The sequence below is a fragment of the Anarhichas minor genome, unplaced genomic scaffold (assembly GCF_050575085.1).
Source record: "Anarhichas minor isolate MPS153535 unplaced genomic scaffold, ASM5057508v1 ptg000136l, whole genome shotgun sequence".
In the NCBI taxonomy this organism is placed as follows: Eukaryota; Metazoa; Chordata; class Actinopteri; order Perciformes; family Anarhichadidae; genus Anarhichas; species Anarhichas minor.
Window position 1 is genome coordinate 16,907,340 of NW_027466582.1, and position 19,370 is coordinate 16,926,709.

At 43.4% G+C, this 19,370-nt stretch overlaps 2 protein-coding genes across 2 annotated transcripts; both read left to right on the forward strand.

The window, feature by feature from the left end:
- Nucleotides 1-5,518: 5,518 nt before the first annotated feature.
- slc35f1 (solute carrier family 35 member F1) lies at nucleotides 5,519-10,938 on the forward strand. The gene is made up of 8 exons (XM_076084084.1): nucleotides 5,519-5,669; nucleotides 5,918-6,136; nucleotides 6,568-6,695; nucleotides 8,145-8,304; nucleotides 8,443-8,599; nucleotides 9,112-9,164; nucleotides 9,292-9,446; nucleotides 10,484-10,938. Exons 1-8 carry the CDS (start codon nucleotides 5,519-5,521, stop codon nucleotides 10,715-10,717), a joined length of 1,257 nt encoding a protein of 418 aa, XP_075940199.1. The 3' UTR covers nucleotides 10,718-10,938.
- Nucleotides 10,939-13,327: 2,389 nt separating this feature from the next.
- On the forward strand, nucleotides 13,328-19,182 carry serinc1 (serine incorporator 1). Its single transcript, XM_076084575.1, has 10 exons — nucleotides 13,328-13,490; nucleotides 14,181-14,342; nucleotides 14,719-14,912; nucleotides 15,004-15,083; nucleotides 15,380-15,517; nucleotides 15,637-15,806; nucleotides 15,956-16,046; nucleotides 16,289-16,430; nucleotides 16,601-16,825; nucleotides 18,091-19,182. Exons 1-10 carry the CDS (start codon nucleotides 13,452-13,454, stop codon nucleotides 18,227-18,229), a joined length of 1,380 nt encoding a protein of 459 aa, XP_075940690.1. The 5' UTR covers nucleotides 13,328-13,451; the 3' UTR covers nucleotides 18,230-19,182.
- Nucleotides 19,183-19,370: the final 188 nt, after the last annotated feature.

Here is a 19,370-nt window from a genome sequence, read left to right on the forward strand (position 1 = left end):
TGTTTGCTGTGGAAAAAGATCAAAAAATCGTTTTCATTTGGAAATATTAAAATGTTCTTCTGGTTCAAACTGGCAGAAAAAAAAAACTGGCAAATTTCTAATTGCATTTTTTTTTTTTTTATGCCCCTGTGCATTATGTTTCTGGGGTTGTTGGTCCGTCCATTCATTCTATTCTTGTGAACGTGATGTTTCAGGAACCACTGGAGCCACAAACGACAAACCTGAACTGATTAGAATTCGTAGGTCAAAGGTTAAGGTCACTGTGACCTCACGTCCGTCCCATTCTTGTCCACGTAATCGTTTGGGAACGCCTCGAGCGAATGTCTAATTAAAATTTGGCACAAACGTCCACCTGGTCCAACGGTTAACTGATTAGAATCTGGTGGTATAAAGGTCACGGTGACCTCACAAAACTTGATTTTTGGCCATAATTCAAGAACTCATGTGCTGATCGGGCCAATTTCACACACATTTCTAATCGGATAAAATGATGACGTGGTGACATTGTGGACAGACGGATGTAAACTGCAACATGACTGGTTGGCGGAAGCATTCACCCGCGAGGTGGTTATTGTAGTTTGTTTGCACAAAGGAAATAAATGAGAAACGTGTTCATGCTCTAGATAATGCTTGGCTCCTTCAGTTGGTGGTTTCCCTAGTTGATAAGAAGTTGACTGAGGGATCTCTGCTACAAATGTAGAGGACTTGAGAGCTTTTTGGTGTCATAAGAGTTTTCAGCATTCATACAGGGATTTAAAAAAAAAAAAACTTTCTTTTTAAATGTGCCATTACCCTCAATAAACCACAATGCGCTGCAGCCACAAAACATGTTTTTCTTTCAGTAACGGTCATCAGTTGTTTGACCGGCATGCGTGGCAACGTTCGTACAGCAACAAGTAAGTTAAAACACGTTATGACCCAGTAACAAATGAAACCCTGTTCCCTGAGATCATATCTTAACTTATCTTTTGTTGAGAAAGTTACCCGAACTTTTACTTTGTAGGGACTTTTTATCCAGCCTCTGTGGATTACAGTCTGTTGGCAGGATGGTAATATGAAGCGGAGGCCCTTTTAGCATTAAAGTTCTCTGACTGTGGTAACTTAAAGGAGGGCTTAGAGGACAGAAAAGCTAACTCATTCATCAACAGAATCCTTTCCATTTACCTTTCATTTTAGTGCACAACTATCTCAGAGTCTCAATCGGGGCTGACATCGATAACATTTTAATAAAAGCTCTTGGTTTGTTGACGGACAGTTCTGGGCCACTTGTGTGTTTTTGTTTCCAGTTTCAGTGCACACATGTACACAACAAAAAGCTGTATACTTGATCACTGCATGGCAGATAGAGTATTCTCTGGCTGAGAGCTGTCATCTCTGAGATGATGTCTCAGCTGTGTCTCACCTCCCTGAATATCTTTAAAAAATAAAAGATATTGTCAATTTTCTTAACTTCTCACTATCTCTTGTTTTCCTCTGGTGAGACACGACATCCTCTGTCTGCTAGAAGTCCTTCAAGTGAAACGGTGTGAGATGGGAGGACAGTGTTGATCAGTGCGCTCAGGTCCACAGCAACGTACCTGACAACACTCACCAGCCCACCATGACATCTATTTCACAGCAGAAGGTAAGTCTGTGTAGCTGTGTCCCGAATCCATAGAAGTAGGTTTTGCAATCTGTTCGTGCTTAAAAAGTGTGAAGATAAAGTCAAGAATTTAAGATTGTATAAATAATGTACTTCTGTGTAACATAAAATAAGGTTCCCAGACAGAGAGATGGGGTTGTGTTCGCACCACTAAGAGCAACCGATGTGTATTTCAATTTGTGGAATGCTTTGACCATAGAACTCAAGAAAAGTCCAAATATAAATCAATTCAAGAAGCGGTTCAACATTATCATATTTTAAGAAGTATAAGGATGAGGAAGGGTCAGGCTTTTATTTTATTTAAGTTATATCTGATATTTGGGCTGTACATAATAGCATTGGGGTAGTTGTTTATGAGTTGCATATATGATCAATATTAAGTTGAGTTATGTAAAGGGTAGTGGAGGTAGGACACTTATATGATCCTAATATTTATTCATGTTTATTCATATTGTTTATAATAATTTGTATATGAATAGTTTGCTATAACTTTATTTTTCATTTTTTGTTCTCGCTTATTTGTTACGTTATATGAATTGAATACATAGAATTGAATAAAAAATAGAGCAAAAATAAATAAAAGAACTCTTGATTTTTGACTGTGATGGACACAGGAAGTGGAGGAGGAATGAATGGCATGGCAGGCATTTGGACTCTGCTCCAAACTAACCACAGCGTTAATACAAATGTTGAATCACATGTGGTCACGTCATTTGAAGGTAGTTCTTTCTGACGTTGATACACATCCTGATGTATTACGGCTTCACCCCGTGAGGGTGTCTGGCTGAAAAGTACGCCACCTTGTGGTACAGTGAGTTGAAGGGCAGGACGCGGTTCCGAATCCCGTAGTTTTTGTCGTCGGGTGAGGTTAGTTCCGCCTTGACAATAACATCGTTGCCACGCGCCGCTGTGTATTCCCCTTTGAACTGCAACTCGGCTCTGCAAACACGGAGACCAGGAGGGTCCGCTGAGGTGAGCCTGCTTCATGTCCCCTCCCTCTCCTCCTCCTCCTCCCCCTCCTCCTCCTCGTCCTCCCCCGGAGCAGAATGCGCTGATCTCCGCTCAGTCTGGGGGAAAAAATAGAATGATGTCTGTCGTCTCCACTGTGGAGAGCGTCCCCAGAGTTACGGGCACCCCGGCGCCGAGCCTTTACCAGCGGATCAGGAGGGTCCTAACCAGGTAAGCTGATGATGATGATGATGATGATGACGGCATCGATCCGAGCCGAGCATCCCTGTTTTGCATTCACCCCACGCTCAGCAGGAGCTCATCGCTGCGGACACATTTTGTTTCAACCTGTAACATCATATTCAGGCTGCTGCTGCAAGAAGAAGCAGCAGCATGTTGTGCAACAGATGTGTCAACATAACCATGCAGCATCTTCCCTTTTGCATGAACATCACATCATCGTGTGTGTGTGTGTGTGTGTGTGTGTGTGTGTGTGTGTGTGTGTGTGTGCGCGCGTATGTGTTACAGCGTTTTGACTCTGGGCATCCGTGCACCTTCTGGTGCTGGAGCGGAGCGCGGACAGGGTGTTGCTGTTTCGGTGCCCGCTGGCTGCCATGGGTGGCTTTTTCTCAGCGTGTGCTTGTACTGCACAATGGCTGCTGTGCTGCCCCTGCATGTCTACTTACTTACATGCCTCACTCTCACTGTTTGTTGCACACATCTCTCGCCGCCTACCACGGGCGTAAATATAGACAGTGCGTGTCACTGGGGCCGATGGGGTTGGATGGTAGATGGGCACTGATCAAAAAATAATTCATTAGAACTTGAAAAAGCGAGCCCATCGCCGTCATGTTTTTCATTTTTGGGGGGTAATATAGTCAGTAGCAATCTATGAGAAAAAAAGATCTGCTTACTCTACATAAACAATAAAAAATAAAAATAAACTATTACAAAAGTACTATTTACAAATACTAATTTAATGAATATCTATCCATTTTTCTCACAACAGATAAGGGATGCTTTGGTTATCGACCGATACTAAGTACCGATCTGATACCAGTGTTAATAATAATAATAATATTATTAATAAGCTGTGTGCCTCATTGTGTGGGACATCCATCAGCATCAGGTTTGACTTCAACATTGCTTTCCTAACTTTGTAAAACCAATTGCAAAAATAAATATAGAAAATCTAAATTGACTGAATTGTTATCTATTAAAATAATGGTATCTAATACCAGATTGGCCTATTGTCCCTGATACCCAATCCAGCTATTTGAGTCGGACCGTTATCTGGTATCGGTATCGCAATCGGTGGATCTCTAATACCGACATGCAATGATGAATATGTGGATAAAATGTTTAACGTTATCCAATGTCAAGTCTCGATTTGATCATGTGATGACGACATCACGTTACAATGATGTGTGTCTGTGTGTGTGTACAGTATGTCTGTGTGTGTGTACAGTATGTGCGCTTCGAAACTCATAACCACCTTACTGTCTCATACTCTTTCCTGCCATCTGCTGTTCTCTTATCCCTGGTATCCCTCGCCTCTCTTGTGATTGTGAAGTCTGGCTGCAAGCTGAAATTGAGACCAACATATCAGGCGTGTGTGTGGTGATGTTCTTGTGGCAGCCACAGAGAGATGTTATTGTAATACATCCTTGATCAAAAGTAGGCGGACAGAATAAAAGCAGGCTCACAAACAAGCACAGATGGCGACATGTCAGCCAAAGGAAGGAAAACAAACAGAACAGTATACATGCACACAACAATATAAAACAATGATAGATATTCGCCACTATTTTTGGACATCTCAGTCACAGTTAACCGGGCAGGAAAAGGGCTGCTTAGAGAACTCATGTTGGTCAGATTTGTCCAAACCAAGGGTTCCAGTCAGAACTAGCCAGTAAGAAATAGCTGCAGCTCGCTAATAGCTGCTGTGAAGGCCAAAATGATCCGCCTCCTTTCAGATGAGGACAAATCAGAGTTCTTAATTAGTCAGGCAAAAATTTCATTTTTTGTGGTGTGCTGCCCTTTAACTACTGCAAACAGAAGCTTATGGATATTTAAGCCTAATACTGTCTTTTGGAGGCTGATATTGATATCGATTTTGATTTTGGTTTCCCTTTACACTTCATTATCAAATCTCGTCAATGCAAACATGGCAGCATCTCAGGACAGAGTTAAGAGTTTCAGTTGTTGTTCAGACCAAACATTATTTGATTGTTTAATGTCAGACAGGCTGATCTCCAGAGTTGGCCACGCTGGCGAGAAGGCAACAGTAACTCAAATAAACATCATGACTGTTGTATACATAGAAGCATTTCTAAGCACACAACTTGTGGAACCTTGAAGTGGAACCCCACAGCAGCCTAACCCTGCTGAGTGGTGTTCTACTCAGGCGGCTTCCTTCTATCGGCATAATTAATCCACTGCTGAAGTGCCTTAAACTTGCACTCTGTCTAATAGCCAGCAGGGGGCGACTCCTCTGGTTGTATAGAAGTCTGATTGTATAGAAGTCTATGAGAAAATGACTCTACTTCTCTCTTGATTTATTACCTCAGTAAACATTGTAAACATGAGTTTATGGTCTCAATCTCTAGTTTCAAGTCTTCTTCAATACAGCATGATGTTCATTTAGTAAATGATGCTCCATTTAGAGTCAAACAGACCATATAGCAGGGGATGCTTTAGGGTGTGGCTGCCCTGTAATTTAACGGTTCACAGTTTTGTCTTAACTTAAAAGTTAGTTGTAACATTTCGGTCGCATAAATTATTCAGCGTTTGGTTGTACTTAGCTCCACCCTCTTGTGACCACAAACCAATTGATGACGTCATAATGACTACATCCACTTCTTATACACTGTCTATGGTCCCACTGCTACAAAGAGCACATGCTCGACCAACCTGGACGGTGCAAAGATGGAAAAGAAATACGTCGCCTGGCCTGACAAATCAAGTCACGACGTGTCCTTGTGGGCTGAGGTGGAAAGGGAAATTCTTAGCATGAAAGCAACAGACAAATCTGCAGACACGGCGGGAGGACATGTCAACATGGACATGAAATATCTAGGCAATGTTTCCAGCAAATAGTTGAATTTATGCCACAAAGAAGTCCGGCTATACTGGAGGCAAAGGGGGCTCCTACCAACACAATAATGATGTACCTAATAAAGTGACCCCAGAGCTTGTTTGTAAACTATGTAATCTTAGATATATCTTTATAATGTTGCTCTGTAACTGCTGAATGTGTAAATGAGATTATCATATCACCTTGGTGTTAAACACAAAGCATTTGACGCATGTAAAATCATCCTTAAGGGAACACTGACGACCCTTTGCCCGTGCGCCCTCCCCTCTGCAGGGACCTGCTGGTGACCCTCGCCCTGGGTCAGGTCCTGTCCTTGTTAATCTGTGCCATCAGTCTGACCAGCAAGTACCTGACTGATAAATTCCATGCCAACACGCCGGTGTTCCAGAGCTTCCTCAACTACATCCTGCTGTTTCTGGTCTACACCACCACACTGGCAGTCAGGCAAGGTACATTATGGACAGAAACTGAGAGGTGTGTGTGTGTGTGTGTGTGTCGTACTGATGTAAATGCTGTAAGTATGCTGAAACTAGGAGCAGGCAACACCATCAAATGTAGTTCCCGTCCGGTACCAAGTAACACCGGGGCCAGAATCACCAATATCAATACAGATTATTATTATTATAAGCTTTGAGTCGATGCGCACACACATGCACATAGCAGCAGTGTACACATCTTTGCAACTTTGATGCTATTGTTGGCTTAAATATAAATTCAGAAAATCAACAGGGATTTGGACAATAATTATCATTTATCAACGTACGAAATATGCAATTAATATGCTCTCCTCACTCCACTAGAAGCGTTTATCAGGCTGATGGGTTGAAGCTAAAAACTGTCATGGCATTTAGATATTCTCTTTCTCTCTCTGTCGTACCAGGGGAAGGGAACCTGCTGGCCATCCTGAAGCAGCGCTGGTGGAAATACATGATTCTGGGTTTGATAGACATCGAGGCCAACTATCTGGTGCTCAAAGCTTACCAGTACACCACACTCTCCAGTGTACAGGTGAGTTTGTGTGTGTGTGTGTGTGTGTGTGTGTGTGTAAAACTTTTGTCAAGTCTGACCAAATAACCACTCTGGGGGTGGGGCTTCAAAGACATGGACCTTTACCAGAAATGCTGAGGTCTAACAAAAAAATTTGCAATTGAATTGCATTGTGGGTAGTGTAGGATCCAGTGTCTTTGGAGCCTTATCAATATCATGGAGTACAATTTAATTTTTTTCCTTTTTTTCTTTAGTAATGGCAGTGTCACTCTGTCTACCACCTTGGTACAAACTGAAATATCACAACAAATATTCAATGTATTGCTATGACATTTGGCAGACATTTATGTTATCTTCATGATGAAATGTAACAGTAGTGATCCTCATCAAATACTTTGGTTTACAACCAAATACCTACAGAACTATAGCGGCATCTCCATCCGCCTCAGCTGGACTTTGAACATTGGACTTTCTGAATGGGTCAATGCATGTTGACAACTCATTGAGTCCACTCGCATCACATGCTAATCAACGGTGCGAAAGAGGGATTCGTATTTTTAATTGTCTCTTACAATACTACAGTATCTTTTAGTATATACTAAAATACTAAAATAACATTTAACTGGCTCACATTGCTTCGTGCCTATTAACACACATTAGATGTAGTTCGTCATTTCCTTTAAGTAATACATCCTGAAAAATTCAATATTTGACATTATATTCAGGCTGGATGCAGGCAGTGAGGCTCTTATCTAATTGGAAGAAAGGAATCTGTTTACATTCCTGGATTGAAATTAGCAAGAAATCAATAGCCCTGAAATTTTGCCAGGGCCGTGTAGATCTATAGAGACATTTTTTAAACTTTCATACAAAAAACAAGACCAAATCAAAAGTCCCTTCCCTATTAAGGACAGTCCAAATGAAATAGTAAGATCTTCATCATTCCCTACTCTTCTCCTTAATGTCCATATGAAGATTAAAGCGTCATGTAACAGGCTTGTTCCACCCACCAATCCCTCAGCACTCTTTTTCAACACCTGCTTAAAGTCCCAGTGAAACGAAGATTTGAGCGTCTTTAGCTCCTGTTACTGTTTCAGATGTTTGATGTCTCATCTTGAAGTCAGGGGGGTTTACAAAAAAAATAATCCAATCAGCTTGGCAGGGGGGGCGTTCAGCTGCAACGTATTGTCCGTGCTGCAGTGACACTGAGCCAGTTGAAAATTTGTAGATTGAATGATGGTGTTAGGGTTTTAAAAAAAGAAAAGTTGGGGCTTAAATGGTTAAATGCTGTGGCTGAGGGTCCATTGTTGCTCGGTGATTTCCCAGCCCACTGCTGCTGTTGTTTACTGGTCACCAGTCTGAAGTGATGAAGCCACCCAGGAGGAAGAAAACAACTAACTGAAACCATAAATAAATAGAACTCACCATGCCTGTATGTGTTTGTCTCTGTGTGTCCGTCCTTCCGCTCAGCTGTTGGACTGTTTTGTCATCCCAGTGGTCCTGCTGCTCTCCTGGTTCTTTCTTTTGGTGAGGTACAAGGCCGTCCACTATGTCGGGGCAGGACTGTGTCTGCTGGGTGTCGGCTGCATGGTGGGAGCTGACATCCTGCTTGGTCGGCAGCAAGGATTTGGTGAGTGCCCCCACGCGTTCTTGACCATACACGGCACGCCAGGTTGCAGGTACATGTGGAGGTTGCCAGGTTTTGTTGGACTTGCAGTCTCGCTCACGTTTGTCTCTTTCCCCATCTTCGTTCTCCCTCATCAATCAGGAGAGCAGAAGCTGTTTGGGGACCTCTTGGTCCTGGGTGGAGCGACGCTCTACGGGATCTCCAACGTCTGTGAGGAGTTCATCGTGAAGAACCTGAGCCGCGTGGAGTTCCTCGGCATGATGGGACTCTTCGGATCCTTCTTCAGCGGCATCCAGCTGTGAGTTTGCGTGTGTAATGGGGAGTGATACACCTCATGACAGCTGGGCAGTGGTGGAAAGTAATTAACTAACAGTACTGTACAGAAGTACAACGTTGAGTTTAAAGCTAGACGTCATGTTAACTTATATCTGCATACTGGAGTCCCTAGACAGTCTTGAAATTGTCTGTATGGCTTTCCTTGGTATATTGACAATGAGGCGGTTTCTGATCAGTTTCCACAACAGAAGTTCTTGTCATCCAATTGCCCAGAAATCTCCTAATGTCAAACGTTTTAGACACAAAATCACAGCATGGAATTTTCTATGGAGTTCCTCGAAGTCTTGGTGTATTAGTGAGGTAGATTGGAGGGATTTGTGATCCTTTTTGTTATAACTGTTTGAATGTTCAAAAATTGTTACATTTTGCACAAAATCTGTGTAACAAATGGTATCAACCCCAAGAATTGCTGCAACATCTTATGAGACAAAATTGAGCGTGGAAATGGCCATCAGAGGTTAATCTCTGTTGCAGGGCCATCATGGAACACAAGGAGCTGCTGAGGGTACCCTGGGACTGGCAGATAGGTGAGAATGCACATACATCAGGAAACACAGACATACACAACGTGGATTCATACACACAAGTGAGTACGTAAGTAAAATGTAATGACAGTAACTGGTCGAATCATTTGCTCCCTCTGTGTGTCTGCAGGTCTTCTGTACATTAGTTTCAGTGCCTTCATGTTCGGCCTGTACAGCTTCATGCCGTTGGTGATAAAGAGAACAAGTGCCACCTCAGTCAATCTCTCTCTGCTGACAGCCGACCTGTACAGCTTCTTCTGTGGCCTCTTCCTCTTTCACTACAAGGTAAGAGCAAACTGCCAGGAAGTTTTCATTTTGGAGATATGCAGGTCCAAAGATGCCCAGACATCCGAATCTGCGACCAAAGTGTTAGTGCTCGGGTTGCATGGTGGGCGATGTAGGTGCCAGGTTTTGACAAGGAAGAAGAATGTGTGGAACAAAGAAGACAATATCCGTCATTCTGCTGCATCGATTTTGATCTTTTTGACCACAAATCCTATCTTATCTCAGGATAGGAATTTAACTTTTACAGAAGCGTCCTACCGTAGGGATTTCCCAAGTTAGGAATCCTAAATTAGGATGGCATAAATAGACCCTGTCCTAAATTCAAAATATCTGCCAAAAATGTCAGCAGCATTGTTGTTAGGTCTGTAACATTATGGCAACTACAATAAAGACGGGGAACAACAAGAACACTGAAATATATTGATTGAAAGACAAATCAAACCGTATGTTGTGGCTTTGAAATTCCCGTCTGCCAAGACTCTCATTCTGAATCAAAGATACAAGCATGACAGGACGAGTGTCGATCAAATAATGAAATGTACAGTTATAGTTAGGATTTCTGAGGTTATGATAAACTAGGAGGTCTGAGATAGGATGGGACACACCCATGAGTTTAGGAACTAGGAAGATAGGATTTGTCTTTGAAACTTAAGTCAAGATGTTTTTCTGTAATGAGGCCCCAGGTTTATACCAGTCCCAAAGGCTATGACAGATAGGGCTTCATTAGGTTAGGTTTGCTTTTGCCACAACATGCATACCTTGTTTAAAGCAGAGAGACGGGGCTAAGATGACACTATCTGCTGATACACAAACAATGTACGCTTATATTTGAACATCATCCGCAATACATGCTAAAGGCAGATCATGAATGCATACGCTGAAGAGGAGTGGGCCTACAATAGATCCCTGGGGGACACCGACATCATGTCTCCATGTCATTGATCCTTACACACTGATGTATAGGGAGAAGATAGGATTTAAACCAGCAGAAGTGTAGAAATACAGCTCCTATGTTTGAGTCTGTCTCTGTGTTGCAGTTCTCGGCCCTCTATTTGTTGTCGTTCTTCATCATTATCTTGGGCCTGGTCCTTTACGCCACCTCGTCCACCTACGTTGCTCAGGACCCGCGAGTCTACAAGCAGTTCAGGAACGCGGGCGGCCAGCAGGCCACCGACCGGCCTCCGCTCAGCGCTGGAGTCCTGGAGCCCTCCGTCACCTACACCAGCCTGGGTCCCGAGGCGGGGGACGAGATTCCCGTACGCGTCACCTAAGATCTGGGAGGGAGTTTAGTCAGTCAGGCTGGTGAATCAGCGAGCCAGCTGCAGCCTCCAGTTTCTGCCCAAAATTGTATACAGAGAAATATACTGGCTGTACCCGGTCTCCTGAGCAGGGCAGCTGGGTGATCACCCAGGCAGGTCCTGCTTATCATTTAATGGCCTATATTGGTGAGCAAAGCGTCCACCTGCTCGGGGACCGAGTTAAGATAAATACATGTATCTGAAAAATGAATAAGCAGAATGTCGTTAAAACAAATAGCAAAGTGAGTGAAACTGTTGAGTTCACTGTGAACAAAGACTGTGAGTAGATGGTATTGTACTTTTACTGTATTTAATCTACTTTCTTTTTTTATATCTGTCAAGAATGTTTGTGCTTCACACGTGTATATGTTAAAGCTGTATTCATTTGACTTTGTTATGATCTGATTGGAATCTACTGTGTTTATAAATTCACCTGCTCACATTCAATGACGAGCTTAGTAAGTAATACGCAGATTTGAGTCAGTTAATACTTCCATAGCAGGGACACAAGTGAGGAATGAAAGATGAATGGCAGTTCATAAAATCCATTTACCGTCTTTGTATCACGCAAAGCTGCGCTGTATGTAAATACATTGCATCAGCTACTGAAGGTTTGTAGGCTGGTACAAATATATTTAGTCTTGTCATATCTAAGTTTGACTACTTTTACACCAAAAATAGCATTCAGTAGCCTATTTACCTTCATCTTGAGACAGAATTTACAGAAAGTAAATCATTGAACTGACGAAAAATCTTTCGAGAGTTTATTTTGGGGTCTGTTCAGGTGGCGGGGTGGGTTCTTGCATTTAATTATCTGCATTTACACTCAGGTGTTTTATGCACTAATTAAAAATGGATATCTGGAAATAGATGAATGGAAATGCAGCCACTGGCCCTGGAAGTAAAATTCCCATAAATTATTGCAATAGACAATATTACACGACTCATCATCAAAAAATAATCATAAAATCATCAAAACTACTGGGTAACTCTATTAAACCCAACCTTCCTGGTAAACACCCAAGTCTTCCAAACTCCACACCTTTTTATTGTTCTCCAATCCCAAACCGAGATAACCCTGATGACATCACTATGATGTCATTTTCTCAGACTTGACGAAGCTCCTCCCGAGCCACAGAAGACGTACAACAATAAGTAAGGTAGAGCTAACCATGACGAGGAATGACCATGAGCAAACTGCTGTGTTGTTGGTTTGGCTTTAATGAAACGCAGTCTGTTATCAGGAAGTGACAGAATGGAGGTTTGATATGCTGCCGTTGTATTAAACCCGTATCCTTACCAAAACTGCTGTTTACCAGCTGAAAATGAAGAAGACAGGAGATGTTTAATTATGTTATCGTTTTTTTGCCATTTCACTGTGGACGGCCAATCTGAAATCACTGCCGTGAACTGAACCGTGTTGTCCACGTATGGTGCATTTTCAGATGTATTAACATCAGTGTGAATGTTGCCCTAGTATTGGTTTATATGAGTGCTGAGATACCCTACCGCTCAAATCCAACTGACTGGTTCTTCTTACTGCTCAGTGTGCACACCATGAGAAACGTGAGACTGTTGTTTCATGAGAGGAAAAGTGTGCTCAAGGCTTAGGAGCATTATTTGATCCCTTGTATTATTTGTCTGTTCTTCCTATTTAAGTCCTAATTCTGTTTGAAACCTAATATTGGAAGCAATACATTTTCCTGTGGATTTACAGGAGAGACGTAACAGGGTTACTGAACGGACCGAAGTTAAAGCTGTTCACTTGGTTTGGTCTGCTTCTTTGTTCACTTCATGACTGTATATAATCTCCTGTCTGGATTATTTCCGAGGGACTTTCTTGACGCTCCTCTTTCAATGGCCTTTTGTATCCTGTTTGGTGTAGTGCATCGGAGTTGCTGTCTACAATGTGCTTACAATGATGTTACTTATTGTAAAATAAAGCATCTTTGTCAGAACACCCAGCCCCACATGCTTTGTGCGCAGTGTCACATTTTAAAATGTACTTTTGAACACTTGAATTTGGCAATCCCAACAGGAAGAACAGTCTAAATAGCAGAATATTGAGTTTAAAGATTTTGCTGAGTGAAACTTGCGCTACATCAAAGTGTGGGAAATCTCTGACGACCTCTGGAAGATGTTATACCAGACGGTGTAAGAAAGTCTTATGGACAACCAAAGGTAAGCTATTGTTTCTCCAGCTATTGTCTTAACTCCAGCTTGCTTGTGTCATTGGGCCCCTGGTGGGACGCCCAGAATGTCTTATAGAATAATGGTCCAGAAGCTCAAGGACTATTGTTTTTGCTATTTTACTTACTTAATTTTAAATACTTCACAAATGTATTTCTTAAAAAATCCTATACACTACTTTGAGTTATTTTTTTCACTTGGAATTGCTGCAAAAATGTTGATTTTGTGTATGTATTTATGTAACACAGAGATGAGGTTTTTGTTTCCTGCTGTTTAAGGGAGGGTCCCCACTCACGCTCAGACTGAATACATGTTCAGTGTGTGGGTAAAGACTGAGTGGAGTGTGTTGGCTGCAGTCGTCCTATGGGGGGCAGCAAAACTACCAGACCTTTTATGAGAAGAAGAAGAAGAAGAAGAAGAAGAAGTCTGCGGGAGCGCATCATCCATCTTCTGGGGAGAGCACGAAAGCACCAGCCATCTAACGACCGACTAGAAAAGAAGAAAAACATCCGCCATCATGGGAGCCGTTTTGGGATTGTGCTCCATGGCGAGCTGGGTAAGTTACAGACGTCTTTGGTGTTTTAAAAACCGTTGACAGTGAAAGCAGTGGATGTGTTATCGTTGTTATTTGCTGCTCGCACTTCAAACAAGTGCTGTCATGACTGCGCAATAACACAGACGGCAGCAGGCCGTCGCGCTGATCAACTGCGGCGCAGACGGACATAAATAAACCCGACATAGCTAGTTAGCATTCACTAGCTGTTATTATATAATGCTAATACGAAGCTATAGTTAATCACATTGGTGGGATTTATCGGCTCTTGACGTTGTGTAAGCTAACTGTAGGGCTAAGTTACATGACGTCTGCCTTTGTTTGGAACCCAGCTGACTAACATTAACCTAAATAATAACCCCAAAACACGTCGAGCTCGATGTTTAAGCTAATGTTAGGCGAACCGCTCTGTTGTTGCTAAGCTAAATGAGCATTACTGGTACTTTACAGTATTTTGACGTGTATTTGGTGTCTTTATGTTGGTTGAACATTGTAAACAAACATGTCGATGATGTCAATGAGCAGCCGGGGCTGTAACGTCAACGCTAGCTGTTGCAACACTGCGGCCATGTAAACAGGGGTCAGGTATCCGCTAGTTGCGACATGTGCAGACAGACAGAAACACATAGAGAGAGAGATCCAGTAATAGGATTAATGACTAGGTAATTAATAGCAATGCTGGTTTGTGTGCAGATCCCGTGCTTGTGCGGCAGCGCCCCCTGCCTGCTGTGTCGATGCTGCCCCGGTGGAAATAACTCCACAGTGACTCGCCTCATCTATGCCTTCTTCCTGCTGCTGGGAGTGGGCCTGGCCTGCATTATGTTGATGCCCGGCATGGAGGGTCAGCTCAAGAAGGTATGCAATGCATTCATTATTACAGTGCAGGGAAGGAATAGCATATGAACGACTTCTCACATTGCTGCTGTTAGGTTCAAGAACAACTAGTGCTGGAAGCCTATCGTGTTTGCTTTATTTGCTAAATGTGGTGGTTAGTAGTTGCTTTTATTGTGAAGGAGCGTTTTTTTTTTTTCCTTTTACTTAAAGGTATATTACAACGAAGATAATACACAATTAATTTTATTAGTTTATTACCTTGTACTGGCTCACTGGTACGATTAAACAAATTGCCAGAAAAGACCAAGCTAACTCATGCAACAGTGGTTCACAGCTTTGTGAACCACTGTTCACAACTGTTCACACAAAACCACTTTTGTCCCATGTGCCGCTGTAGATTCCAGGTTTCTGTGAAGGAGGGACGGGCTCGTCCATTCCCGGCGTGGAGGGTCACGTGAACTGCGACGTGCTGGTCGGCTACAAGGCCGTGTACCGCGTTTGCTTCGGCATGGCCATGTTCTTCCTGCTCTTCTCTCTGCTCATGATCAAAGTCAGAAGCAGCCACGACCCCCGAGCTGCACTGCACAACGGGTGAGTCAGCGCCCAACCACTGGTGACACACTGATCATTTCAGCCCTGATCTGTGCAACAATTGATAAAAACAAAAACCTCTCGCTTCCAGGTTTTGGTTCTTTAAGTTTGCTGCAGCTGCTGGCATCACTATCGGATCGTTCTTCATCTCAGAAGGTCCCTTCACTACTGGTAACCGTTCTTGTCTGTTATTGTCTTTCTCCTCTCAAATGAAACGTGGCACGCAACTGTCTGTACCAGGCCTTAATCCCAGGAATCCATTCTTCCTGTTTCCCGGGAAATATGATAACAGGAAAAACTAGTTGTGTTCTAGACATAAACCAAGAAGGATGATGATACATGCAAAAAATGTCCCTATGTGATGGTAGATCAAGACTGCAGATATCAGTTCTCATTGGGATTAGTCTGCGTATGACATCATAAGTGATTCATAATGGCAACCTGACCTCGCTCTCCGTCTCCCACAGTGTGGTTCTACATCGGCATGGCCGGAGCCTTCTGCTTCATCCTCATCCAGCTGGTTCTACTCATCGACTTTGCCCACTCCTGGAATGAGTCCTGGGTGGAGAAGATGGAGGAGGGCAACTCTCGCTGCTGGTATGCAGGTACGGTGACAGTGTTATTATGATGGCTTTGTGTCACAGAGAAAAACGCGATCAATAACTACCTTTTTAAAAAAAAAAAAAAAAAAAAAAATGCCTACCTTGCTATTTTGTGTTCACAGCTCTGCTGTCGGTCACCGCGGTGAACTACCTGTTGTCTCTGGTGTCTCTGGTCATGTTCTATGTCTACTACACCCACTCCGACGGCTGCACCGAGAACAAGGTCTTCATCAGCATCAACATGCTGCTGTGCGTGGCTGCCTCCGTCCTGTCCGTCCTGCCTCCGATCCAGGTTTGCATTCATGTCTGGGACTTAAAGCACAGAATAAGTCGTGCGCTATTCCCTCCGTGATGCTCAGCGGATGCGCGCCGAGTACTTTTTACTTGTGAGTTGGTCTTGGATTGATTTTCCTACGAATGCTTGCCTTTCTCTGTGTGAAGGAGTCCCAGCCCCGGTCTGGCCTGCTGCAGTCCTCCCTGGTCACCCTGTACACCATGTACCTGACCTGGTCTGCCATGACCAATGAGCCTGGTAGGATCACATACATCTCCATGCTGCTTTACTCTAAAAATATCAGGTTTCTCTCCTCCCCTACCCTCCCCTTATAGAGACTGTGTTCCTCTAATATGTAACGTCACATCACTGCAAACAGCTGACAATAAGCTGGTTCCTTAGGTGCATGTAAGTTTGTTATCATATCTGGTAGAAACTAGGCGGCAACCTCTAGTTCAGTCACACAGCATGAATTAAACATCTTTTCTTGTGGCTCACAGACAGGAAATGCAACCCGAGCCTTCTGGGTATTATCGGGCTGAACAGCACCAGTCCCGCAGGTCAGGACCACGTGGTTCAGTGGTGGGATGCCCAGGGCATTGTGGGATTGATCCTCTTCCTCATGTGTGTCCTCTACTCCAGGTGAGGAGGTCCTTGTTTATCATCTCTCAACTTGTGAAGAGACTAATCCGTTTAATTACCAACGGGCAGGCTGCAGCCTGAAACGGCCTCCGTCTGTCACCTCGTGTTGTTGTTCGATAAGGCAGCTGACGTTCTCTATGTCCTCTCTCCTCCCTCTGTCCGTCCATCAGTATTCGTAACTCGTCCAACACCCAGGTGAACAAGCTGACTCTGACCAGCGACGAGTCGGCCCTGATCGAGGACGGGCCGACGGCCGACGGCTTCGAGGAGGGCAGCGGTGCCGGCCGAGCCGTGGACAACGAGAAGGACGGCGTCACCTACTCCTACTCCTTCTTCCACTTCATGCTCTTCCTGGCGTCGCTCTACATCATGATGACGCTCACCAACTGGTACAGGTAGGCAACGTGTCACCCAGCGCAACAGTGTGGAGCCCCATGGCACAGAGGAAGGGACGCTTTGAGCTCAATCTGACAGACGTAACGTAAGAGCAAGGCGAGACGAGGTGTACAGAAACGAAAGCACAACACTTTGGGTCTTTGTTATGATGGTGTGTGTCCGAAATATAAAGCTTGGGATAGACGGACACGGCCAAAATAAGCTTCCCGTCCATTCACTACAGTGACGTCACCAGAGCTTTTCTGAAAAGTTGAGAGATTTTTAACTTGAAGTAAGTGGTCAAGAAATGAACTGCGGATGGATTCAGACAACAAATAAAGGTTAAAGCATCCTTATCAAACTCTGTTTAATAAGTGATACATATCAAGTTCAATCAAAGTAATATAGTAAGTAAACTATCAAAGAAATCACATAATCTCAAGTATAGACCCTTTTACAGGTTGTGAACAATGATGGCGACTTAAATGTGTACAAGCAGTTTAGCAACTTAAGTACGGCGGAGTGCAATAGATTGTCAAGCTGTGCAACTTAAACAAACTAGCTTTCCAGATTTGTGTGTTATTGATGAGTGGCCAGATATATAAATCCTACTATGTTCTCTGTGATCATATACAGAACGTCAGAGTTTTGTCTTTATCGAGTTTTAAAATGAGCGCTACAAACACGACCTGTCCACTGCTAGTCAACACGTTTAGTAGCTAGCAGCCATAGACGCAGACGGTGTTTTGGTTTAATGAGCGACCGTGTTAACCGGTGACTCTCGGCCGAATGCTTTTGATCAATTTCAAACACTTTCTGTTAGAATTCTGTAGAACTTGAGTCTGCTATTATTAATATGGATTCTGACAACCGAACATGTAACAACGAGACATTTTTATTTTTACCCAGTTTGGTTTTTTGCAATGTAACTCAATGAAGAGAATCTTCAAATCCTTTTAAGCCTGCTCCAGTTTGAACTTGAACCTCTTCCACACACGTTCAGCTACAGCCTTCAGTTGAACTTTGAACAGGTTACAGGACTTTGACCTATTCACATATCTGTCAGCTTTTTGATATCTTGTACAGTTTTTGAATTATCGCAGTTAACATTTTTTGTTTTCAGATGATGTCTGCTGTAAAGGGACATCAGATTACTGCATATCATTTCATCTTTTTAAATTATTACATTTGTTTGTTTTTTGGAGCATTTCATTTGACAGTTGTTGGAACACAGCCCGATAGCCGCAGAGCCTAAATCTGTCAGCTGTTGTGTTTCCCTCCGCAGCCCCGACGCCAACTACCAGGCCATGACCAGCAAGTGGCCTTCGGTGTGGGTGAAGATCTCCTCCAGCTGGATCTGCATCGCCCTCTACGTGTGGACGCTGGTGGCTCCGCTGGTCCTGGTCAACAGAGACTTTGACTGAAAGCCCCGTCCCACCGCTCACACAAACACATCCATGCTCTGCTTCACCTGTGTTTTGTTTCAGCAAAAAGTCAGTAAAAAAACAACAACAAAAAAACAGTAGCTAGCTAGTACCCTGCATCAGTTCCAGCTGCAGCAGAGGAGCGGGGGGGCTGTTTGGTTCGGGGGCTGTGTGCTCGTCCCCTGTAGTCCGGGCTTCTGATTGTCCCGCCTCAGCTCCGTCTCTGGCTGCAGCCCGGCTCCTCTGCTGCAATGTCATTGTGAATCCTCAGCAGCCTGTTGTAGTGGTTCCCCCCCCCCCGCAGTTTGCCATTGTAAATACGTCCTGTGTATTTCTAGCGGATGGTTTTTCGTTTTCTTTCTCTAAAGACAGAGCTGCATGCTTCTTTCCTATCAAACCTAATGTGACATGAACAGTAGCTGTAACTGAAGCTCGTGTGAGGACGGTGATGGCCAAAGACACTGACTGCAGGATTACATATGGAAACGCTGTTGCACGTAAATGAAAGTGCTTCGCTTGTCTGATGGATTCAGTTGTGTGTGTGAGCGGGACTCCAGCTGTGGCGCTGAGACCCGAGCATGAGCGGTGCTGTGTAGCGTCGTGTGTGTGTGTGTGTGTGTGTGTGTGTGTGTGTGTGTGTGTGTGGTATTCTAGTCATCTGCCGTCGTGTGTTGAAGCTCTACCAGCTGCGCGTGTCCTCTGCAGCTTGCACATTCACAACAAAAGCATTCCTGTTTTTGTGTGGCTTCTGATTTGAATTTTTGACTTAAATGTAAAATTGAAAACTTCTACATAAATTATTTGGTTGTGTTCAGAGTTAGCATGTAGTTCCTCACACGTGTGATTGTGTGCATTCGTGTGATTGTCTCACCTGTGCTTTTATCCTAATATGATTTCCCTCCTGACATGTAAAAGTATATTGTAACTCGTTTAATAAAACTGAAGGAAAAGGAGTCGTGTTTTGTTTCTTCCCCCGCTCGCCGTAACCGTCTCTCAGCAGTATGTTTGGACGGTGTGGACACAACTTTTTTCAACATACTATACTATGACTTCTGCTGAATTTTTTCGACATGATATACTTATTTTTTTTAAACTATTTTGGACATACTATGCGATGACTTATTTTACATTTTCGACATGC